At 45.7% G+C, this 23,029-nt stretch overlaps 1 protein-coding gene across 9 annotated transcripts in view; it reads left to right on the top strand.

The window, feature by feature from the left end:
* The window catches only part of AFF1 (ALF transcription elongation factor 1), a 147,595-nt gene extending 135,609 nt beyond the window's left edge, over nt 1-11,986 (top strand). For all 9 annotated transcript variants that reach the window (XM_088660545.1, XM_088660548.1, XM_060278426.2 and 6 more), the window contains 8 exons: nt 328-419; nt 1,063-1,126; nt 3,167-3,303; nt 3,708-3,779; nt 4,673-4,766; nt 5,646-5,689; nt 6,709-6,938; nt 8,123-11,986. In XM_088660545.1, the coding sequence (XP_088516671.1) occupies nt 328-419; nt 1,063-1,126; nt 3,167-3,303; nt 3,708-3,779; nt 4,673-4,766; nt 5,646-5,689; nt 6,709-6,938; nt 8,123-8,244 (855 nt within the window). In that variant the 3' untranslated portion in view covers nt 8,245-11,986. The remainder of the gene's footprint in view (nt 1-327; nt 420-1,062; nt 1,127-3,166; nt 3,304-3,707; nt 3,780-4,672; nt 4,767-5,645; nt 5,690-6,708; nt 6,939-8,122) is intronic.
* The last annotated feature ends 11,043 nt before the right edge of the window (nt 11,987-23,029 follow it).

The raw sequence follows: 23,029 nt of genomic DNA, 5'->3' as shown, positions 1-23,029 counted from the left end.
CCCATCATGTGGGTGAGCAGCAGCAGCCGTATTACTGCCTAACACTAGATGCAAATTCATGCTCACTTTGGGCTTCTGAATCAAAGTGGGTGGGGGGGGGAGAGTCTGTGACTTCTTCTTTTCCACCCTCTAGAAAATATTCAGCCTGTTGGAACATTTCTAGTCAGAAGCCACGTATCCTCATCATGCTCTGTTAAAAATGAGGTGAAAAGAGATGTCCTGGAACAAATAAATGCATGTTCATCTTAGAAAGGAAAAGTTTTGATGTGGCTATTTTTCCCCCTAAGTACATAACTTACCTGATGCCTTTCCTCTTTGACTTCTCAGAGACCTGCAGACGATGTTCCAAATCCTTTCCCAGTGCCTTCTTTGCCAAATGGTACCTCCAAGCCAGCAAAACCTCAGGGCAAGCCCCACAAGTAAGAAGGCAGTTTCTGTTCCTTTCTGGTTAAGTTCTCTTTTGAGCTCTCGTTTTACCTTTCTTGTTTTCTTCTCTTGTCAACAACCTAGCTTGCCGTTCTCCGGGGGGGGGGGAATCTTGTTTTTTAAAAGTCTCCCCTACCCCACCAAAGTCCAGATAGATGCCATTTTGCTTCTCCATTCAAACTTTCCCCTCATATGGCTTGTACACATGGACCGCTCAATTTATTTTTACAGCTTCGGGTGTTGTCTAAATCTTCAAAGGGTATATATGATAGTAACAGTCAGAATTAGAACCAAGAGGATGTTGTGTATCCTTTGTCTCTTGTATTTCAAGCAAGGAAGCATGACTGAAACTATGGCATATTAAGGTGTTAGAACTCTGTAGTGTATCTCTTGAAAGCATGGGTTGCCTTTTCAAGTGCCTCTCCTCCCGAGGTTTTGTTTCTATGTCTTGACAAGTGTTAGGCAATTAGGTAGTTTCTTTGGTGTAAAAGAGCTCAGTTCATTAATGCATGTTAAAAGGTTTGACTAATTCAACCTGTGCAGAGCAAAAGCACGTACATTTTTCAAAACTAGTATTTCATTTACTTAAAAAACAAAAAACTGAAAAATCCCATTCTGTCTTATGTCTCACTTCAGACAACATCCAGTGGAATTTCACTTAAACGAGGCCAAAAGGTTGAGGCACAAAGCCGACACAATGGTAAGTGCTCAGATTTAGTGCTGGATGCAAGAAAGTTTGTCCAAAGTTCTGAGCAGTGGGATAACTAAACTCCCTTCTAAAGTGTAGAAATCCTGTAGGTGGAACTCTATTTCCTACATTTGCTTAATCCAGGCATCAGTGTTATGGTTCATGACACTAACAGCTTGTGTTACTGAGGCCTGATGCTCTGTGATGCTCTTCTGTGGCAGGGGAGGCTACTTCCCTTTGGCCTCTGTGGTCTTGGCAAGGCATTAACAACACCAAGAGAGCTTGGCTTGGGACGTATCCCCCCCCCCCCGCGCGCCATTCCCCACCCCCACTTCAACTCTGCTTCTCCAACAGTCTTTTTAGACACAAGCTGTTTATACCATTCTGCCCATTGCTTTTTAAAATGTGGGGGAATGTTCAAAAGTGGTGTACCCCACATTCTGGTGGTGTACAGCCCATTCTGCTACCTCATTCTGAAGGCTACGAAGTCCAATTCTGGGTTTGGTTTCTGGTTGTTGCTTGTAGTGGGACAGAATATAGGGAATAGTCACTTAAGACACGTATACCAGCGTTTCTCAACTACTGTTCCGCGGCACACTGGTGCCGCGACGAGAAGGGCGATTTGCATTGTCACGTGCCTGGCGGCCGCCAATAAACAGCACTGACCCGCCGGAAAGGAAGCCGGCCGGGTCATGATGCGGGGCGAGCACAGCTCTCAACAGCCACCACCACGGGAGGGTGGTTTTAGACAAACTTAAAGAAGCTGGCTAGATGAGCTCAACCTGAAACTTGCTGAGCAAAGGATTGTGCTGGCAGAGAAATCAGCGGCTTGTGAAGCCTTATTACAGGAGATTGCAGCCAACACAGCAATTGGCAAGTGTTTCTTACAGTCATAATTGTATAGTCAGTATAGGGCGGCACAGAGTTAAATTTTTTAACTTTTTTAATGGTGGTGTGCCTCGTGATTTTTTTCATGGAACAAGTGTGCCTTGGCCCAAAAAAGGTTGAGAAACACTGACGTATACTACTCAAGTCACATAGCACAGCCTTCCCCAACTTGCTGCACAACATTTGCTTTTGGACTACAAGTCCCATCATCCCCAGCCATCTATTTGGGATGCTCTGAAAGGGCATAGCAGCATGCTGTCAGGTAGCTGACATTTGCCAGCACCAGTGTATGCATACATGGACTTTGCTTATTCAATTATGAAAGTAAATTCTTTGCTTTCTAATAGCCCCTGGTCCTTCCCTTCCCTCCTGCTTTGAAAAATCTAAAAAGCTTTTTACTGATTAGGGAAAGCTAGTCTGGTTGCATAAGGCCATTTACCTTAAGCAGCAGTAATGAGTTCTCCCCTCTCAGATGCACCGGTTTCTGAGTGCATTGTGTTCCAGCGGATGACGTAATCATGCTTAACAGCAAGCAGTGAATAGATTTGGTGCTTCAAAATATATGTGCATTCTTTGAAATGGTCTTGTTAAACTTTTGCACAGTTCTGTTCCGTTCTTGGGACCCACCTCTGCCCAGTTGTTCCATGTGTTTTGGGCATGGATTACAATTGCATTGTCCATGGGGCACATGCACCCAGAGAAGCCATCCCTTGAGACTGCAGGGTCCCATCCCCCTGCCCTCTCTTAAATTTGGCCTGGGGAAAAAGCCTTGCATTGGCTCTAACAGAAATATTTTTATCAAGCCTAATTGTTAGTGGCGGGTGATCTTCCTGGAGACTGAAGCTGGGGGGAGGAAAGGTTAACTCTTGTCTCCTTAGCTGCAGGAAAACCACCCCGGCCTCCCAAGAAAATTAAGCTTGGGGGGGGGGAATCACTGAAGGAGGACTTCAGATTGCTGCTTGTTTGCAGTAAACAAACCATAGCTAAGCATGTTAAGTGTGTATGTGGGCGTTAAAGGGGGAGCAGGGTAAATGCCTTCAAATGGAAATCGGCTGGCACCGTGAGGCTAGAGGTTCCCATGTCAAATTCTTGGTGTCAGTCCAAATGATTGCACAGAGCATTGAACCCTTGTTAGTTGACCATCGTTTGTCTTCTCTCCAACAGACAGATGACATTGGAAAGGCCTTCAAGTACTTGGATGCTGGCCTGTCCTTGATTGAGTGTGGCATTGCCATGGAATCTGATCCCCTCTCACCAAAGCCAGCCTATAGCATGTTCGCAGAGACCATAGACCTCATCAAGTAAGTGGGGCACCCCTTGCTTGCCTAGTAATAAGCACGTCCCCTTACGCTCATGCTCCCCATTTCTATTCTCCCTGAGCCTTCCCCCTCATCCTCTTGCACTTTTTGCTTTGCATTGGCGAAGGACCTGAGCTCAGAAGTGGCGCCATTGCGAAATGGAGAAATCTACAGCTCTATACTTTTCCTTTGAAGATAGCAGGTGGGCTATCAAAATGGGGGGGGGGGGGAGTAAGCCCATGCAGTTTAGAAGCCCTCCCCTATTCCACCCTGGGCCAAATAATCAGTTTTCTAAATCGGCACTGTTTCCTCAATGTCAGCAGGACTATCTGGAATCTGTAAGCAAGTCAGGGTGTATGTTTTCATTATTAAAAACAGCCCCCCCCCTTTTTTTTGCTTTCTCACAGATACATAATGACATTAAAATACTTTGCGGACTCTTCAACAAACACGCATGAAAAAATCTTCATTGTTTTTTGGTGAGTGGATCTTCTGTTTTCAAGCGTTCTAGTTTGAGAAATAAGGTGGGGTTTTTTTAAAAGAAAAAGAAAGGTCCATTAAGTCCAGTGGATTCAAATTACGGGAAAGGAGATTCTCACTAAACCTTAGAAAGAATTTTCTGACAGTGATAGCCATTCGACAGTGGAACAGACTCCCTTGGGAGGTTGTGGACTCTCTTTAATTATGGCCATCTGTCATGGGTGGATTTGTTGAGATTCCTGCATTGCAGGGGGCTGGACTAGATGACCATTGGGGGTCCCAACTCTACAGTTCTATGATAAGCTGGTAATGTAGGAAAAACCCTTATGTTTACCCAGTGTACAATACCATTAAAAGGAAGTTAGGATATCTTCTTTTTTTGTCTTCTGTGTTTTACATTGTTTCTTAAAACAGCAAATTAATTTTAAAAAACAATGCAGCGAGAGCGATACAGAATTATTTTTAAGGTTGTCAAGAATCTGTATGTGACACCCATTAGGAAAAGTGGAATATAAAACCATTTTTCCTCCCCACCCCCACGCCCAATCCCCCCCACCCCCAGCCCTGGCTTCACTGGGTTGCCGTGAAAATGCCCTCACTATTTTAGAGTGGCTGGGGAAACCCAGCCAGAGGGGCAGGGTATAAGTAATAAAATTATTGTTTTATATTTTGTTTTCATGTGGAGAGGCACAGTGGTTGAGCATATGCTTTGCATGCCCCAAGTCTTGAGTTCTAGCATACCTGGTGAAACGACCCAGTAAGCAGAGGGTGGGAGAGACCTCTTTCCGTCTTGGGGAGATGCTGCCAATGAGTGCAGACAACAATGAGCTAGATGGACCCAAAGGTCTGATAAGGCAGCTTCATATGCTCAATGTTGGTCGTGTTTTCACAGCATGCGCTGCCAAGCCATTCTGTACATGGCAATGTTTCGCTACAAGAAGGACACAGCAATAAAGTATTCCCGGACCCTTATTGAACACTTCAAGGTAGAGAATGAAAACGTTGTGCGTCGTATTTTGGAAGGGACTTGGGGTTGGTTCTAACGCAGCTGCAGAACTTGATTTAAAAATAAAAACAGAAGCTTTGTGACATCAGTCTTTGGGTCAGATCCAACAATAGTTTGTGGGCAATTTGCGCTGAATCCTCTGCTTTATTTGCATAATATTGAAGCGGCAACCTCATGCGAGATCATGGCTCCCTTTACCTTGAACCCCCCTTTGTGTTGTTCCTTTTTCTCTTTTATTACAAAAGGATAATAGGGATCTTGTAAATCGCTCACAAGGTAGTATGCTAACATGAGAATACCACTGTATAATCTGGCCAGTGGGCATATTGTCAGAACAGACTCTTGATTCTAAGTTCAGAAGTAACACTGCTAGTCCAATAAGCAAAAGATATATCAGACCCAGAAGGATTGTGCCTGCATTGCTTTCCCTCCTGTTCTAGCCTCCCTTCTCTTGCAAGACTTGCTGCAAGACTCCTGATTTGTTGAACCAGTGTTTCCCAGCACGTTTAAACTACAGTTCACAAATCAGGATTGCAAGCTGCAATTTGATCCTTGTTTGCTAGACCAAAGTTTCCCAGTTTGGACATAACAGGAAACTCTGTTTTAACAAACCCCCCAAGATTTACATTGAGGCAAGTGAATGAGTGTGTGTGTAGGCACAACACGCGTTCTCACGTCAGACAGACCTCAGATTACCATTGCTTACCTTACCCAATCCAGACAATTCTCTTAGAAGAGACAGGCATCAAACAATATGAATACATGACATCTTACAAGGTGTAGTTAAAAATGTAATGTTGGAACTGGTTGCAAGTTGGTGTCAAATGTGTACTAAGTAGAATTCCGTTCCTTGTTTCAGAGTTCTTCTAGAATTACACAAGCACCTTCTCCGTGTGTTGCCAGGTAATACTGAAATCTATACCATCCTTCTCTTGTTACAAAAGGTTGAAACCTGATTTTGAAATAATAATAATAAAAGTTTTATGCTGTACCTACATGGGAAGTTTAAGGCTGGTTTAGTGCCAAGAGGGTTAATTGGGGATTTCTGTTGGCTTTTCCTCCTGAGGCTTGTAACTATACCTTTAGGCTCCAAACCTATGCCCACTTATTTAGAAGGAAGGTTCACTGAACAGACTTGGGATTGCCTCTGAGCAGATGTGTAAAAGATGGCTCTGCCATCCTTTCCCCTCAAGTCTGATCTGTCTGTTAATGTGATGGAGTTGGGCTGAGGACCTCTTGGCCGAGATCCCACTTCAGCACTAAAGTTCACTAGATGGAAAGCACACTTGCTTAAGGCCTTCTCTTCCACCCGTGTTTAATCTACTTAAATTGTTGGTGGTGATATAGGAGGTGCAGTTTTAGTCTTGCCATTTAAAATTTAATGCCGCAACAGCCACTGCCATTGGGTGTGGAGTTTCTGCTCTCCAACTGGAATTAGCCACCCAAATTGGGTGATATGAACACTGCTTAGTTAGACCACTCCTGTCAAGAGCTCCTTGCAGAAGCTGTGGCAAGTAAGATTTGAACTGGCTTGTGTTTGACTCTTACACACAATAATGCAAAAGGCAATGAATGGCTGATTGTATGATGGCGGCCCCCACCTGTTCAGGTTCTTAGCTGAAAACTGCATATTAATGAACAAAGCCAAGTGCTCAGCCTTGGGGTCTGAGTGTACAGTGGAGAGTATGTGAACAGAATGCCAGAACATGTCTTTCCATAGATGTCTTTTTCAGAAAAAGGCAAGTGGGACCATTGCAGTGCCCAGCGCTTCTGTTTAGTATTCCAGTGGGCCTGGCTTCTCCTGGGACATCCCATTCCATTCCCCCTCCAGCCCTGGTTCTCTGTTTGCTTCCCCCCGCCTAAAGCTAATGAAACTCAGCTCCTGAATTCACTGATGGCGATTCTTGTGTTTTGTCCTTCAGGAGCATAGGCACACCGTCCCCTCTCTCCCCGATGCCCTCTCCAGCCGGCTCTGTGAGCTCCCAGACAGGTTCCAACGCCAACAGCTGTGGAAGCGGAAGCATTGGCTCCTCGGTCAACGTTCCTCACTTTATCCCAACCATCACTTCTTCCTTTGTTGGCATCACTTCTTATATTCTCTATGCCTACGATTTCTGGGAACAAGCTGATGTTTTGGCCAGGAAGAATAAGAGTAAGGCTTTTGTTTTCCTGCGTTTCAACTGACATAGTCCATGCAGCACCCTGAGGCTTTGCTTTTCCTCGGGAGGCCTATTTTGCACGTTATTTGGCAAGGTTGTTATGGAGAACCGCATAAATAAGCTCAGTGGCATCTGGGAGCTAAGGCAGAGGGCCATTCCTGGTTCTGCTACCTGGTACCCTGGAAGAGCTGCTGCCAGTCCAAAAGGCAAATGAACAGTAGTAACTGTTTCTGCCTGCCCTTTTGAAATAAAATACCTAGCAGTTTAGTTTCATCTAGCACTGGTCAGAATGCATGGGATCTTAAAAGACAGAAGTAAGGACAAATATGGCAGTCATTAAGTAAGCAAAGCAGGAGACTAATTTTAGGTGGTTTCTTGGTAAAGAGCCAATGCAAGTCAAATTAGGTAGAGTTATCTTATGGCTGGTGGACATTTAATCTCCAATCCTCCAGAAATTGAAACGACATGTTCAGGCACTGCTTGTCTCTGGTGACAACCTTGGGGTGCAGAATATCTGCAATATTGTCTAATTCACTTCCTGTAACTGGGAACTTGTAAGTCACCCAGATTTATCGGGTGCGGGGGTTATAGTCACCTTTTCTTTGCCCCTTGATAATATTCTTAGGAGGCAGAATAGTATTTTCTCCATGTTCTTTAAAAAATGAGAAATCAAAATCATGTACCACGGAAAGCTGGATTCAGTATGAATCAGATTAAGTACATTAGCATGGTTTCACATTATTCATATAATGTACTTTGTTTCTCAGTCATACTGTGAAGCAAGGAGCTCTGCAGGGTGCTGAACCCCCCCCCCCCCAAAAAAAACTTTTTTAGCATCCAAGCATATCTTTCTTAATCTCCATCTGGACTAGGAAGATGTTTTGGGGTTCAAATGCAAGATGAGATTCCTGCGAAACTGAATTTTGCTCCTAATGCCAAGTATTATGTGCTGTGGGGGTTGGTCCCCCCCCCCCCCCGAACTGGAGCAGGCAGATAGTGCTGCCTGTAAACAGCTATGGTGAAAACTCTGCCCATGCAGGTCTTAAGAGTAAGGTCTTTAGGCATCTTGAACAATGCCTCCTATATTTCTGCTGAACCCTTTCCATGCCTGAGCTGTCTGCAAGGAGCCAAACGTGTGACGCTAGATTTCCTCTTTTCTCTTTTCTCTCCCTCTCAGAGTTTTTCTCCGAGCTCAGTGCTGCCGCCTGTCCTCTCTCGCTGAACAGCAGTATGATCGAACTGGTACACTACACCCGCCAGGGTTTGCAGTGGCTGAGACTGCAAGCAAGTACGCCTTAGCTGGTGACCCTTCGAGGCGAGAGACCCTTGCCTTGGACTCTTTGCACTTTGGAAAGCCTCCGAAAACAGCCTGGTTGGCTGGCTTGTTGGGATTTATAAGCACCTGGAACAAGGAAGGATGGAGCTTGGTGGAAGGGCATCTGGCGCCACTGGAAAACTTTAAGGACTATATTTGCTATGGTGCCAATAGGCCACCTGGAAGATAAGAAGTGGAGAAGAGGCCTCAAAAGTGGAGGGTGCCTGCCTGCCTTTTTTTCTTTTTTTCAAAGGACAAAGTGCAATGTTCTCTTTTTTCATTTCTCTTCCCCCCCCCCCCGTCATGGTTCAATGTGTCAATGGTCTATAAACATTTCGTTACATGAATAACCAGCAGGACAAAAAACAAAACAAAAAAAGTACACACATGAAGAAGTGCCGGCGAGAAGGAAAACCGTCTCCCAAAGAATTTTCTGCAACACCTCAAAGGATGCAACGTCCATGGGCCCAGCGTAGGCTTCAGATTTGTTTGCCTCTCTTCTCCCCCCCCCTCTTTTAAATGTAAACCACAAAATGCAATCTGTAGCATGTATTCTTGTTCCTGGAGGGCGGGATGGACAGAGACTCACAAAGGAAGCGGGGTGATCCAGCAGCACAAGCCCTTCTTTTTAAATATGAAATGGCAAAGCTATCTCCCCCCCCCTCTCCACTTGCCAGCCGTAGCTATTTGTTGCACTACTACCCTCCCCCCCCCTTTGATGGGTGGGCATATCCAGATTCTGTAGCTGGCCTGCCCAGCCCCTGCCTCTGCCCTGGTTTCCTTATTGCCTGTGCTGACAGTAGTGTGCCAGTCCCGGCTGTTGTGGTGTTGCGGCCATGCGCGTGGGGCATTGACAATCTCATATGGGAAACAGGAAATCTGGGGCTGCGTTGTCAGAAGCCTCTTGTGAATAGAGGACGCACAGTGTAGGTATGTTTACCCCCTCCCTACGGGGTGGCAAGGTGGGGTGTGTGGGCTGGCTTCCCCTCCCCTCCAAATTTAGTTGAGCAATACTGCACTAATGAATTGAACTGGAATTGCTTGCAACCACTGTCTTCAGTACTTTAAAAAAAAACGCCGTTCTTTCAGTTCCCCTGTAGTCCACACAGTGGACGCACTTGACGTTTCAGCAAAGGGGTTTGGTCTTGGTCTTACAGGGCAAGCACAGTTCATGGTGGCTCTTTTGCACAAGCAAGAATCTGAGGAGTCCCTGGCTAACACAGGAGAAGAAGAGCTTCTCCTCTTGAGGGCAGTCAAAAGGGCTCATACTGGCTGTAGCAAGATTATTTTTCAGTTTTCGATCCTTAAAGCAGAAGGAACTTTGTAGCATGCCATCTCACCTCAAGACGGTCTCTGAAATGGCTGGTTCGGTTTTTGTTTGCACTGGTTATTGATGCCCAACTTCCATTTCTCCTGGCAAGTACGACACCTGACCGTAAGATTTGGCATAACCCCTTCCTTTTAAATATCGCCCCATTTCCTCAACAGTAACCTATCGGTTTGGCCAACTTTCAACCCCTAGCCACGTTCAAGGAGAGTAAATGGCAATTGTCTTAGATTTGCAAGCATATCCTCGTGTGTCTTTATAAAAAAGTCCCAACTGAAGAGAGGGGCTTCAGGACTGTAGCACCTCTGGCCTATTTACTGCACTCTGTTTAGTCTAAAACTCATTAAAGACCCATTTTTCTGTTCTCCCAACTTGTGCCTTAACTGTCCCATTTGCTCCTGTCATCACCTGGCTTTATGACAGAGCAGTGGGAATCTCTTCCAAATAACTGTGCTTGAGTGCGGCATCACAGTTTCCTTTGCAGCTGACTCCCGATATTAAAATGTCAAGTCTGACATTCTCACATGTTTGTCCCATATAAAAACTGCCCTGCAGCATTGAAGCAGTATTCCTGTTTAGAAGGACCTGTTATGTACTTTTGGGTTTCCTAAAATGTCAATGGACCTCATAGCTTCTGTGATTCAGTAGTAGGATGTATTCCTGCAGCTCCTCTGGGAACACAGCCCTGCAAAAGGTCAGCATGAGGAAGCCGGTCTCATGGAAAGTTGAAGCCTTAGTTGATTTCAGGGAAAAGCCACTTTCTTCAATGGGGAGCAACTTCCATATTTTCATCCCAGCGTAATGTTGCTCCTTAGGGTTGAACTAGACTTGGGGCAGACGGCCAGGACCTTCATTGAAGTGCGGCAGAATAGTCCATGGAGGGCACAACTTGTCTGGCACCCTGCTTTCTTGGTGCAATGCAGCCGGAGGAGGGAAGGGTTTAGCAATGTCCCATGCCTGCCCCACCCCGGCTCTTAACACTCCCCTGCCCCTCCTCTGCTTTGGGGCTGCTGGGCAGACCCAGGTCACCAAATTCCAGAGCTTGTGTTGAATGCTTATTAGCTCCTTACACGAGCAGGTTCCAATCAGAAATGATGTGGAAAAGGAAAACAAGGCAAGGGAAAAGCAAATCCAAATTATCAGGTGCTTGCCCTTTCCTGGGAAAGGACACACAAAGCAATTATGGTTGTGCCCAGGTGTCTTATCATAGTAAGCTCTTGGGTCTGGCCAAGAAGCAAATGCACACTAATCTCATTTTGTTTCTCTTTTCCAAATCATGTCCCTCTCTTCTGAATGGTTGACAGCTGTAGTCTCAGGGCTGGCTTTCCCTTCCTTTCTCTGCTCCCCTCCTCCCCACTCCTAGCCAATTGGCGTCCAACTCGGCCAGCCGCTGCTGCCGTCTGCCTTGTTGCTGCTTTTGCTCTGTTAAAACACACCCTGAGCTTAAGAATCCCCGGTTGCCAAGGGACCCACTTTTTGACCTGCTTGTTGAGCACTTTATCCAAGGGGTAGTGACAATTGGTTGCTGTTTAATCCATTTATGCTGCTGACTTTATATTACTGTTTGTGGGGTGATGCAAAGATGAGCAGCAAAGAACATAGGCTTTTTCCTCCTCCTCCAACCAACCAATGAACAGAAAGATTCCAATCTGATTTGGTCCAGGAATGTCCTATTCCAAAAACCAAACAGGAGCACAGCTTCCCTCTTAACGTTCACAGAAGCTAAGCTGAATTACGTGTGACATGTTCTGCAATTTCTTTTTTATTTTACATGCAGTTGCAAAGAAGCAGTTGGTCTGTGGGGAATCACGCTTAGGAAGCTTATAACCTCTTGACTTTTTTTTTAAAAAAAAAACGTGTTATTAAAGAAAGATCAATTGAAGAATCAGAGAAAATGTCATTTCACCCCCTTTCCAGACTCTGGTACCACAGATGTTGATGGAACTGCCATTGATTTCAGCCAGGGCCTGGGGCCCAGCCTACCTAAGGAGCAAGAAGTAAATTTGTTTTGCCATTTTAAACACAGGTCAATGGAGCTGTATACTTAAAGCAGCCTCCTTTCCCAGATGATATTTATTTAGAATTATAATTAATGTATTTAAATTGCCAATGTTCTATATGTCTAAGATACCATTATTTAATAATTTGAAAGTTCCATTGACACTGGAGATGTGGACTGAAAGATTGACGACAATTTTATTTTTAAAGGGCGGTATCCCTTGCCCTCTCCCTCCTTAGTTTCTTTATATATAAAAAAGAACTCTACATTAAAATTTATTATAGGGTGTTGTCTCTCCCATTTGTAAATAACATTTTTCTGCCCTGTATATTGGTGGTATTTCCAGGTTGATTTGTTAAATTTATGTGGGGTAATGAAATAAATATTAAATGAAACAGCATTTTTCTTGAGAGTCGGCGTGGAAATATTTTAAAGCCATTAACCGTTCCTGTATTGGTCTCCAAAAACAAAACAAAACGCCACCAGTGATATTATACTGGTAGGGTAGCGAGCTTCTGCACTGAGCAGAATGCCAGAGCCTCAATTTTCAAACAGGAGAATTCTGTATTGTTGCAATGCCTGGATCTCTGAAAATTCCAGTAACAGCAGCGCTGTCCAGAAAAGACGCCACCAGAATCCTTCAAGAAAGCCCTGCACAGTTTGCACCCCGCTAAGCTGAATAGTCCCTGCCCCGGCTACAAACAAAAGCTGACCTGAACTTCCTATTTTGCTACCTGTCTGCATTAGCCTCCAGTATCCTTGGGCAACTGCCATGGCTCCAATGGAACTGATACCTGCATTGATGTACTCCTTGGCGGAGTGCCCAGCATAAATAACATTACTTCAGGGCACCAAACAGAGTCCCACTACTGTTTGGGGGGCCCACTGAAGGACCCCGAGGCACAAAGGGGAGCTCTCAGATGGCACCATGTTGAAGGCCACAACAAGGTTCTAATCGGCCCCCTTATGTCACCAGGTAGCCCCAAAGACCTGGAGGCTTTTTGTGGATTAGAAGGTGCACATACGTCATCTGGGGTTTTATCCCATAATTGCAAATGAAGCTGGTGATTTTTAGTGACCTTAATAGTGCAGGGTGGTAACTTCTTGACTTTGCTTATGAAGTTGCTTTCAGTATTTCCTTGCTTAATACTATTGGAAGCTAAAAACATGGGTCTCTCTGGCGACTTTGCACTCTTAAAACGCAGAATATAAATCATGCATTTTTATGTTCCTGGCAATATAACGGTGGCAGCCTGAATCCTGGAGTGCAAACTAAAAGCCAGTAGAGCTTGTTGGCTCTCAACTCTTGCATGGCTTTGGCTGGCAAAACAAAACCACTATTATATTTTACCCTCCACCTTCAGTATGTAATAACACTCTCATTATGTTTTAAGATTATCATGCTGTAATGAAGATGCTGTAATTTGTCTTCATAACACTTTCTCTCCCCCCCACCCTGGTATTGTAAGGCCACTAAAACCTGGAGCTTCTTAATCTAGCCCAGCGGCATTCTCATTTCACTAGCCCCTCACCCATTTTTATTTCTTGTCCTAAGAAAGGTACTAGCATATTCTTACTCTGACGGACACCCCCAACGTCTGTGAAATGCTACTTGTAGAAAAACATATTATGCTAAGGATGGGTACAACTCAAAAGGGTAGTTCTCCTAAACACTGAATTTTGATGTGCTCCCCTTCATTTCACAGGGGCTGGTGCAAGAGACAGCCCCTCTGCACCATGCCTTAAAACACTTAAGCATGGAGGTACTGGAGGTACTGTAAAACATTCATAGCTCCCTTGTAGATCCATTTAGACACAGAAGCAGTCAAAGAAAGACAACTTTAAAATTCTTAAAAGAAATAGCAAAATAAATAAAAACAACAGAACTGGAAACAACATACAAGAACAGTATTAAAAAAAGGTAAAGCCATATGTAGAGTCAAAAGGGGTGGGGAACGCTACCCCTTGACCAGTGTCTGAAGATCAGGAGGAAGTAGAGGACAATATGAGACTCCTCACCCTGAGCACAAAGTTCCCTAACCTTGGAACCAACAGGGCCCTGTCTTGGCTGACTCCACCGTAACACCCATAGTGACAAGAGCTAAAGTTGGATCTCCCAGCAGATCTTCAGTATCCTGCACTGCGAAATTCTAACAGGTATTTTCCTACATAACACACTTCTGTTTTCAAAGTTTGCCCATAAAACCCCTGGTTGATAAAATAGCTTTCATGTTCGTTTCTTGCGTTTTTGTACTACCTTTCCCTCCAAGCGGAAGGCGGTGTTCGTGGTTCCCCCCTCTCCTGTTTTATCCTCACAACAAGCCTGTGAGGTAGGTTAAGCTGAGAAACTGTGACTGGACCATGTTCACCCGGTGAGCTTCATGGCTGAGTTGGGATTTGGACTCTGGTTTCCCAGATTGTAATCCAACATTAACCATTGATCCACAAGGCTAGGAAGAGGATCAGACCAGAAACCCTCCTACTAACTAGAGCAGGCATCCCCAAACTTCGGCCCTCCAGATGTTTTGGACTACAATTCCCTTCATCCCTGACCACTGGTCCTGTTAGCTAAGGATCATGGGAACTGTAGGCCAAAACATCTGGAGGGCCGAAGTTTGGGGATGCCTGAACTAGAGCATCCTGATCTCTCAGCAGCCAACCAGATACCTATGGGAAGCTTGCAAACAGGATTGCCGTCTTCCAAGCAACGGGTACAAGGGCACACCCACCTCCAACAAGACTGGAAATTCTATATAGCCATTGATAAATTCCAGTTGTGTCCGACTCTGGGGTTGCGGCGCTCATCTCGCTCTATAGGCTGAGGGAGCCGGCGTTTGTTCACAGACAGCTTCCAGGTCATGTGGCCAGCATGACAAAGCTGCTTCTGGCAAACCAGAGCAGCGCACGGAAACGCCGTTTACCTTCCCGCCGGAGCAGTCCCTATTTATCTACCTGCACTTTGATGTGCTTTCGAACTGCTACCGGTAGGTGGGCAGGAGCTGGGACCGAGCAACGGGAGCTCACCCCATTGCAGGGATTCGAACCGCCGACCTTCTGATCAGCAAGCCCTAGGCTCTGTGGTTTAACCCACAGCGCCACCTGGGTCCATATAACATTCAGCTTCATTGAATGGCCCCAGGTTTTACTATTATGTAATAGCAAGGAAAAAAATACACCCAAAAAGAGAGAAAAATTCCTTCCAGTAGCACCTTAGAGACCAACTAAGTTTGTTATTGGTATGAGCTTTCGCGTGCATGCACACTTCTTCAGATACACACAGGAGGCATGCACGCAAAAGCTCATACCAATAACAAACTTAGTTGGTCTTGTAAGGTGCTACTGGAAGGAATTTTTTTTTATTTCGACTACGGCAGACCAACAGAGCTACCTACCTGTACCAAAAAAGAGAAGAGAGCAAACCCAAAATCTCGAGAAGCAGCACCACGTACCTAAAGCAAATGCTGAATACAAAAACAGAGAGCCGGTCTGATTATAATATACAGTATAAGCAACACAAGGTAGCTATTTCAGGAGTGGAATTTGCTGTGGAGATGTAGGTTCAAATCCCAGCTCAGCCATGAAGCATACTCTCTCTTTATGTGCTGACCTCCCCCACAGGATTGTTGCAAAGATAAAAACAGGATAAACCCCCCACAAGCCCCTCCCTGTACATCAGCCTAGGTTCTTTGGAGCAAGAAGAGATAACGAATGCGATAAGGAATCTGATACCAGAACAAGAGCCAAAGGGAAATGAAATCGATGGACAACATGAAACGCTGGTGCAAGACAAACCCTTCTATATTCCGCTAGTTTGAATTGAGTAACTCAGCTGTGCAGCCACTTCAAAAACAGGCCCTGCCCTCCAAAAGATCGTAATTTTATAACCTCTGTGCAAAGACTCAAATGTTTTCGCTTAGGGGAGTTGCTCCAGGCCCTTGATTATGGTTACAACACCCACCCTCGGCTCTAACTGCATAGTTTCCTACTTAGAGCATTAATGTTCAGGGCCATTAGGTTAACAGCAGGGGAGAAGCAGATAGCCAGCCACTGAGTGGGACACATTAAAAAGCTGCTGCCCTCCAACCTGGCCCTAAGGCTTGCCTGCTTTTCCCGTCCATAATCCATACTGCATGTAATTTATTACCACTAACCGCCCTCAGGCCGTATGCGAATACTACTGCCTTTAAAAAGGCTGTCCTCCTGCAACAATTAAAAAACGTGAAGTTAACAACGTCGTGTTCTGCACCAAAAGATTTCCCAATAGTCTCATTTGTACCAAATGTTGGGATACAGGTTAAAAGCGGAGCTATAAAACAACTGTTCTTAATCTGCTTTTTCTGGCAAAGAGAAATCACTATGTTGGAGCCCTTTAGTCTGAAGGTCTCTCTCAGAACAAGAGCACTGCAGCTGCATCTATATAATGCAAAATTGACATTCAAAACTCCGCTTCAAAGCGCCATGAAATCAGCCCTGCGCATAAGCCAAAGAAGAAGAAAACCTCTACATTTAAGTACCTTTTATGAGCTCAAACAAAAGTCCTGTAACATGCATATGCTATACAGATGTAGCAGAGGCAGCTGGAGGAAAATTAATACAGCAACAAAGGATTATGATTTGCAGAAACATTGACATGGATACATCCATTAAAAAAGTTAATTGAATGCCATATGCACAATCAGCTTTAAGCAAAGTCTAGAATAGGCTGAAAAGTCTAGAATAGAAAAGTGATAAAATAGAAAAGTCTAGAATAGTCTAGAATAGGGACCTAGGTGGCGCTGTGAGTTAAATCACAGAGTCTAGGGCTTGCTGATCAGAAGGTCGGCGGTTTGAATCCCTGCAACGGGGTGAGCTCCCATTGCTCAGTCCCAGCTCCTGCCAACCTAGCAGTTCGAAAGCACATCAAAATGCAAGTAGATAAATAGGAACCGCTATAGCGGGAAGGTAAACGGCGTTTCCATGTGCTGCTCTGGTTTGCCAGAAGCAGCTTTGTCATGCTGGCCACATGACCCGGAAGCTGTCTGCGGACAAACGCCGGCTCCCTCGGCCTATAGAGCGAGATGAGCGCCGCAACCCCAGAGTCGGACACGACTGGACCTGATGGTCAGGGGCCCCTTTACCCTTTTTATGCAATACAGGACCCCATAATCTCGCTTGTTCCTGGTGACATTGATATTGTATTTATTATAGTCAGAAGTGGGGAAATATTTTAATCTCCTAACCCTTCGGTATCAGGCTGAATATTTCAGATTTCTAAGCACACCAATACTTCTTTTTCCAGTCCTGTTTACATCTGCTTTGACTTACCAAAAATTAGCACCAAATGCCAAAGAGGCCTTTGCCAGCTTAGAGCCCTTCCAGCGTTCCAAACTACTTCATGCATTGAGAGCATCAAGCCTCCAGAAGCTCATGCCCCAATAAATCCATTAGTCTCTAAAGGTGCCAGAGGACTCCTTAATTAAGGCTGAGATAATGGACAGCCTGCAGCAAGTTCTCAAGTCGGGTGAAGCCAGGATTTTAAAACCAGCCTCCCACATTGCAAGTCCCTGATGATTCAGAGCAAATTTCCATAAGCTATGTTGCTGGTCTCCTTTGATGGGGACAGGAAGTTACGGCCCTTTCCCTCCCTCTACTGGGGAAGAATGCACAGTGCAGCTTCCTAGACATGAATCGTTCAAATGGTCTGAGATCAGCAGGGGGTATCAGTCCTCCAGCTCCCATAAGGCCCAGTCAGCATGTTCACTGGTCATGAAATAATGTTATCACTTGGGAAGAGAGGCGAACTAGTATCAGTGTACTGGAAGAAGCAAAGATCACCAGTGTTGAAGCAATGATTCTTCAACATCAACTTCGTTGGACTGGTCATGTTGTGCGGATGCCTGATGTTCGTCTTCCAAAGCAACTACTCTATTCTGAACTTAAAAATGGAAAGCGTAATGCTGGTGGTCAACAAAAGAGGTTTAAAGACTGTCTCAATGCAAATCTTAAAAAATGCAGTATAAGCATTGACAACTGGGAAACACTGCCCTGCGAGCGCTCCAGTTGGAGAACAGCCTTTACTAGGGGCCTACTCAGGATCAAAACTAAGGGGGGCAAGGGGCGGGGCCAAGGCATGGGAGGGGAGGGGCCACAAAGTGGGAACGTGGGCGGGCTCAAGCCCATGCATGTGTGTTCCTTCTCAGTGGTTTCCGTGGGAGGACTGCACAGCTGCAGGATGGGTGTCTAACTCCTCTCCAAGCCCCCACCCCCAGGTCACAGCAGACCACCAAGTTAAGGGCCATGCAAACAGTACACAGCTGCTCTCGATTTCAGCTGGTGCAGGGGGGGCTGGACCCACCCCCTCCCAAAAGCACCCCCCTCCTAAAAGCCCACCCACGCCGCCGCCGCCTCATCTTCGGCAGCACTGGCGTCCTCTGCCTCGGCAGGGCGCAGAGCCCATGCTGCTGGTCTAGGCGGCGGAGGCAGTCTCCATGCCACTGCTGCTTCCTTCCCGCTCTCGCCCGCTTCCTCCCGCTCGACCACCTCAGCGGGAAGGAAGGGGCGGCTCCCAGAGGCGCCCACAGCTTCAGATTGGCTGCAGGATCTTCCTGCAGCCAATCAGAAGCTGTGCTGCATCGCACGGCTCCAGGAAGACACGCGCAGCAGCAGCGGCCTCAGAGGAGGATCGCCTCCCGCGTCCTCCTCCCCACAGCGGCCCTGGTAGCCAGGTGCCCCGGTGCCACCCAGCCTGGGCAGCGGGGCAGGCTGGCCAGTGGCCCTGCTTCTAGGGGGGCAACTGCCCCCCCTGCCTATGCCCATGGCCTTTACCAAAGGTGTCATGGGCTTTGAAGAAACTCAATCTCAGGACGCAAGGGATTACATGCTAAGAGGACGGCACGCTTGGCAAATCCACACTGTGATCAACTCCCGCCTGGAAACCAATATCCCCACTATGGAAGGACTGTGGATCCAGAATTGGCCTCCATAGTCACCTACGGAACCATTGTGAAAATTGTGTTTATGGAAGACAATCTTACTCGGCTACGAGTGATCACCAAAGAAGAAGAAGATAATGCAGACTCACCACTGTCATCTATCACTGCCATGTCATCACACTACAGGAAAAGGAGAGAGACACACAGGGTGTCTCCTCCCCTTGAAATCTTTCTCTTCCCACTGCTCATTACAAGAACTCTGTAACCAGTGCTTTTTTTCTAGAAAAATAGGTGCCTGTACTCACCATGAAGCTGTTGCAGTAAGTGCCACAATTTTTAACAACAAAAAAGGTGCTGGTACTGCATACCATTGAGTACCCCCTGGAGAGAGAAAAAGCACTGTCCGTAACTAAGAAATCATGCTCCCTCCCGATCACTTTCCCTACTATGTCTTGTCTTTTGGATTATGTACTGTAAAGGCAGGGATAGTCATCATCAACACTTTTAACCCACTCTGGGAGTCTTAACTGCTCCCGCACAGCAAGCTGTAAGTTTGTGACTTAGTGACATGAGATGCAGCAGGCAGGAGGAAGAAACCCATAGCAGAAACCTGTTGCATTAAAAAAAAAGGATTTGGCGCTAGGAATTATGATTACAATCTCCTCTCTGCTTCATGTTTCTAAAGATTTCTATGATGATCTGTTGCACGGTGCTGCCGGAGCTATCCTCGGACTGCACAACAAAGACACTAGCAGGTTACAAAATATACATCATCTAAACAAAGCGCTCTGACCACAGGCAGTCCTATCAGCAGAGCTCTGTCAAGAAATAAAATTTAATATCATAAGGTAGCTGGTTCACCAACACTAACCCTCAGAAGAGCAATAGTTTCTGATAATTTTATGTGCAGTTTATTCAGATAACTTCTGTATCTCTTAAGTGTCAGTGATAAGGCTCCCAGGGGACCTAAGATGCATCCGCTATCTGCCTTTCAGCACTGAAATTCCACCCAAATGAGAAATAAATGCACAAGCCAACAAATAAATGTATTTTATTACAATATTGCCTATTTTCACACAACATACCACACCACTTCATTCTGCATTTTGTCCACTGGATACCACAGACTAATACAAACCAGGTTTTAGAAGTGGCAGTGCAATAGTAAAGTGATAGAACTACACACAGAGAATCATTAAATAACTGTTTCTCCAAGAAACACAGTGTTATTATGCCCATATTGTGCCTCAAAGCCAATCCCACCCACCATAAAATGCTTAGGCATAAAGCTTTAGCCATATACATTTTCCCCAAATTTCCCCTTGTGAGATGGGAAGCGACACTTTTGTATGTAGTTGTGTTGAGGCAGCTCCCAAATCGCATACTCAACATCAAAATGCCCAATTTCCTTTATGATAAACGGATGTGGCACTCTGTTTCTTGCCCCATGAGCTTTTGCCACAACAGAGGTAAGCTGTCCCTCTTAAAATGCAGCTATACACTGTCTCACATGCAGAGCTCCATAGGTTGAATGCTAAGTAACCAGAACAAAAGAAATTCAGTGCAGTTCTGCCAAAGAATTGGGATGGGGGTGGGGATAAAAACTGGACCCACTCCATCAATCAGGTAGATTAAATTTTAAAGGGAAAAGACTGCAAATTAAGGAAACCTTCAAGTAATGTACACACAAGTCTAATTTCATCTTTCCTTCAGGCTGCCCAATGGAAATATTTAACATGATTTAACAACTATACTCTCCTCTATAGAACAAGACACACTTAAACCACTAGAGAAAGGCTTGATCCATCCCAAAGCACTACCAGTAGCTCTCCCACCAGGAAGGGGAGGGGGGTATGGAAATGAACCAGCATGGGTTAAGACAGGCATAGGCAACCTTTGGCCCCCCAGATGTTTTGGACTACAATTCCCATCATCCCTGACCACTGGTCCTGTTACTGGTAGCTAGGGATCATGGGAGTTGTAGGCCAAAACATCTGGAGGGCCAAAGGTACCCTATGCCCTATGTTAAGAGTACAAAATTTTCCTCCTCTTCAAGGAGCTCACACAGTGATGCTGGGTGCCAACCTATTTCCACAACTTCCTACCATATTAAACATTTCACCTGGATCTCTGCAAATATTCACCCAGGGACAAAGTCACCATCTGACTGGGATTCCACAAAGGTTCCTCCATCCTGCGGTGGCACTGCAGTATCAGGCTCCCAAGTGAGATAACTTCTTTGGGAAATGACTTGCAATGATTGCTTTGAATATAAAGTGAGCATACATGCACACGCGACACATACATAAGTAAAAGCAAAACTAAAAAGCCTATCCCTTTCATTACCATTAAGGCAAATTAATTTTCTGGCTTTGCAAACTAACCAGAAAAAGTCCATTCAAGGTGAGCAGCACAAGGTGACCAGCTTCTAAATAATTTGCTGAACGATTGCCCCAAAATTCACGAGAAATTTGAAAAAGGAATGGCCCAGGAATCAGATGCAAGGTTGGAAACTGAACTAAAAGCCAGTAACCTCAAGGAAAACAGAGAAAGGTGATCCATAAGCAGCAGGAGAGTGGACACAAAAATCTCTAGCTCAGTGGTTTTCAGCCAGTGTGCCATGGTACCCTGGGGTGCCTTGAATGATGGTCAGGGGTGCTGTGGGAGATAGTGGCCTCTGTCTCTTTCCTTCCCTCTGATGCCCTCTCACATCTCTCCCTCCCAAAGGTTTGTGTGGCTGTTTGTTGCAGCAGCCCTGGCTACAAGCTCCCCAGGCAAATGGTGCCTCTGGGGCTGGCCATGGGGTGCTGATTGCCAGGAGCTGAGGTGGCCTTGGAGAAAGCAAGCAAGTGGGCGAGGTAGCTCAGCCAGCCATTCCGCCAGCCCTTGCTGTTGCAAATAGGCAAACAAGTTGGAAGCCGGGCAGGCAGCCAGGCGCTGCACGGGCCTTTCTTGTGCTTACTGTGTGCAAGGCCTGCCTGGGAGCTGAGTGCCCAGTGCTGAAGGGAAGTCTTTCCACCATGCAGGCCCAGCAGCACCCACGGCTGTCATTGCTGCCTCCCAAGTAAGGCGCTGGTCTCACGTTCACCTTTGGCATGTTTCCACTGGGCCTGGGGGCATCCTCTTCCTGTGGGGCAGTGTGAGGAGGCACCTTTCTTTGGGGCAGGGGGACAGCTCAGAGACTAGGGGCAGGAGCAGCAGCAGCTGCCCAGAGGACTCCCAAGGAGAGGAGGCTGAGGGAACAGGCCACAAGGCAGGGCGTTTGAAAAAGGGCAAGAGGCTGACAGCTCTGCAGGCAAAGGGTGACATAACTGGGCTCCTGAGCCCCACAGGGGTGCCACAGAAAGAATGTAGTTGGTCAAGGGAGCTGCGGGCTCAAAAAGGTTGAAAACCTCTGCTCTAGCTATTAGGATGAAATGAAGATGGTTCATAAGCAATATACTTCACCCTGATACAACATCACCAGCAACCACTATTTTTTTCATAATCCTTGATCCAGACAGTTCACGATCCTCGGTTTCTACTGTACAATTTTCAACAAGGAAGCACAATGTAGTTGTTCTGTTACAAACCAATTCATCCGTGTTGCCCGAGCAAACAAAACTGGCATCAAATGCAGTTTCCGAAAACCAAGATATCAGAACACTAGAATCTCTCAAGTGTTGTTCAAGTCAATTTCCTAATTAACGCTTTTCAGGAGTCTGGAGTTTTCCGGGCTTTTATGGGTCTGCATAGTGTTACAACTGTAGAACGAACACATTTACACATAAAGTCAAGAGTTTTTAAACAGAATGCATACAAGTATTAAAGGATTCTTTAGATGACTGTGATAATTGTAAACGCACCAACTTTTGACGACAAACCCCCAACATCTTTGGCAGTTATAAGATGCTTAAAATGAAGACCCCGCATCTCTGTTACTATGAAAACACTGGGGGATGTATTCTAAGCCAGACCAACCTGTTGCCTTCCAAATGTTGGACCCAAACACCCATCAGAGTCAGCAGAATGGACAATGATCAGGAATGATGAGAGTTGTAGTCAAACATCTGGAAAGGCACAGGTTCCTCACCCCTGTACTAAACAACTGGCGAGGCCATATTTGCGACCTTAGTGCTACATGCATGAGCTAGAATGAGTCCTGGCAATGCCGTGGGTGCCCTCTCTTCCCTTGTGGCCAGAAGGACTTTCCTTGCATCTCAACTGGTCCTGTTTTCCAAAGCACTGGTTTATCACAAACTCTGGGGAAATTCAAGTTAAGCCAGATTCAAGGTATGGGTTATGAAGGTGGGGTTTGTTTGTTTTTTGTAACTTTAAACATTTATATATGAACTGCTGTTTTATGCTGTATTTAGGAATTCTGTTTCTTGGATCAGGTACCCAACACATACAGTGGTTTTATAAGTAGCAGGAAGCTTAGCCTAGCCCTAAAGCTTCTGAGCATGATTGGCATTTAACAAAGGTCTTGCTACCATCTTGTGGTTACACTGACAACTGCAAGGAATCGCAAAGGAAAAAGCACTAGCTACATA

Source organism: Zootoca vivipara, chromosome Z1 (genome assembly GCF_965207765.1).
Source record: "Zootoca vivipara chromosome Z1, rZooViv2.hap1.1, whole genome shotgun sequence".
In the NCBI taxonomy this organism is placed as follows: domain Eukaryota; kingdom Metazoa; phylum Chordata; class Lepidosauria; order Squamata; family Lacertidae; genus Zootoca; species Zootoca vivipara.
This window is presented reverse-complemented; position numbering and strand designations above follow the sequence as displayed.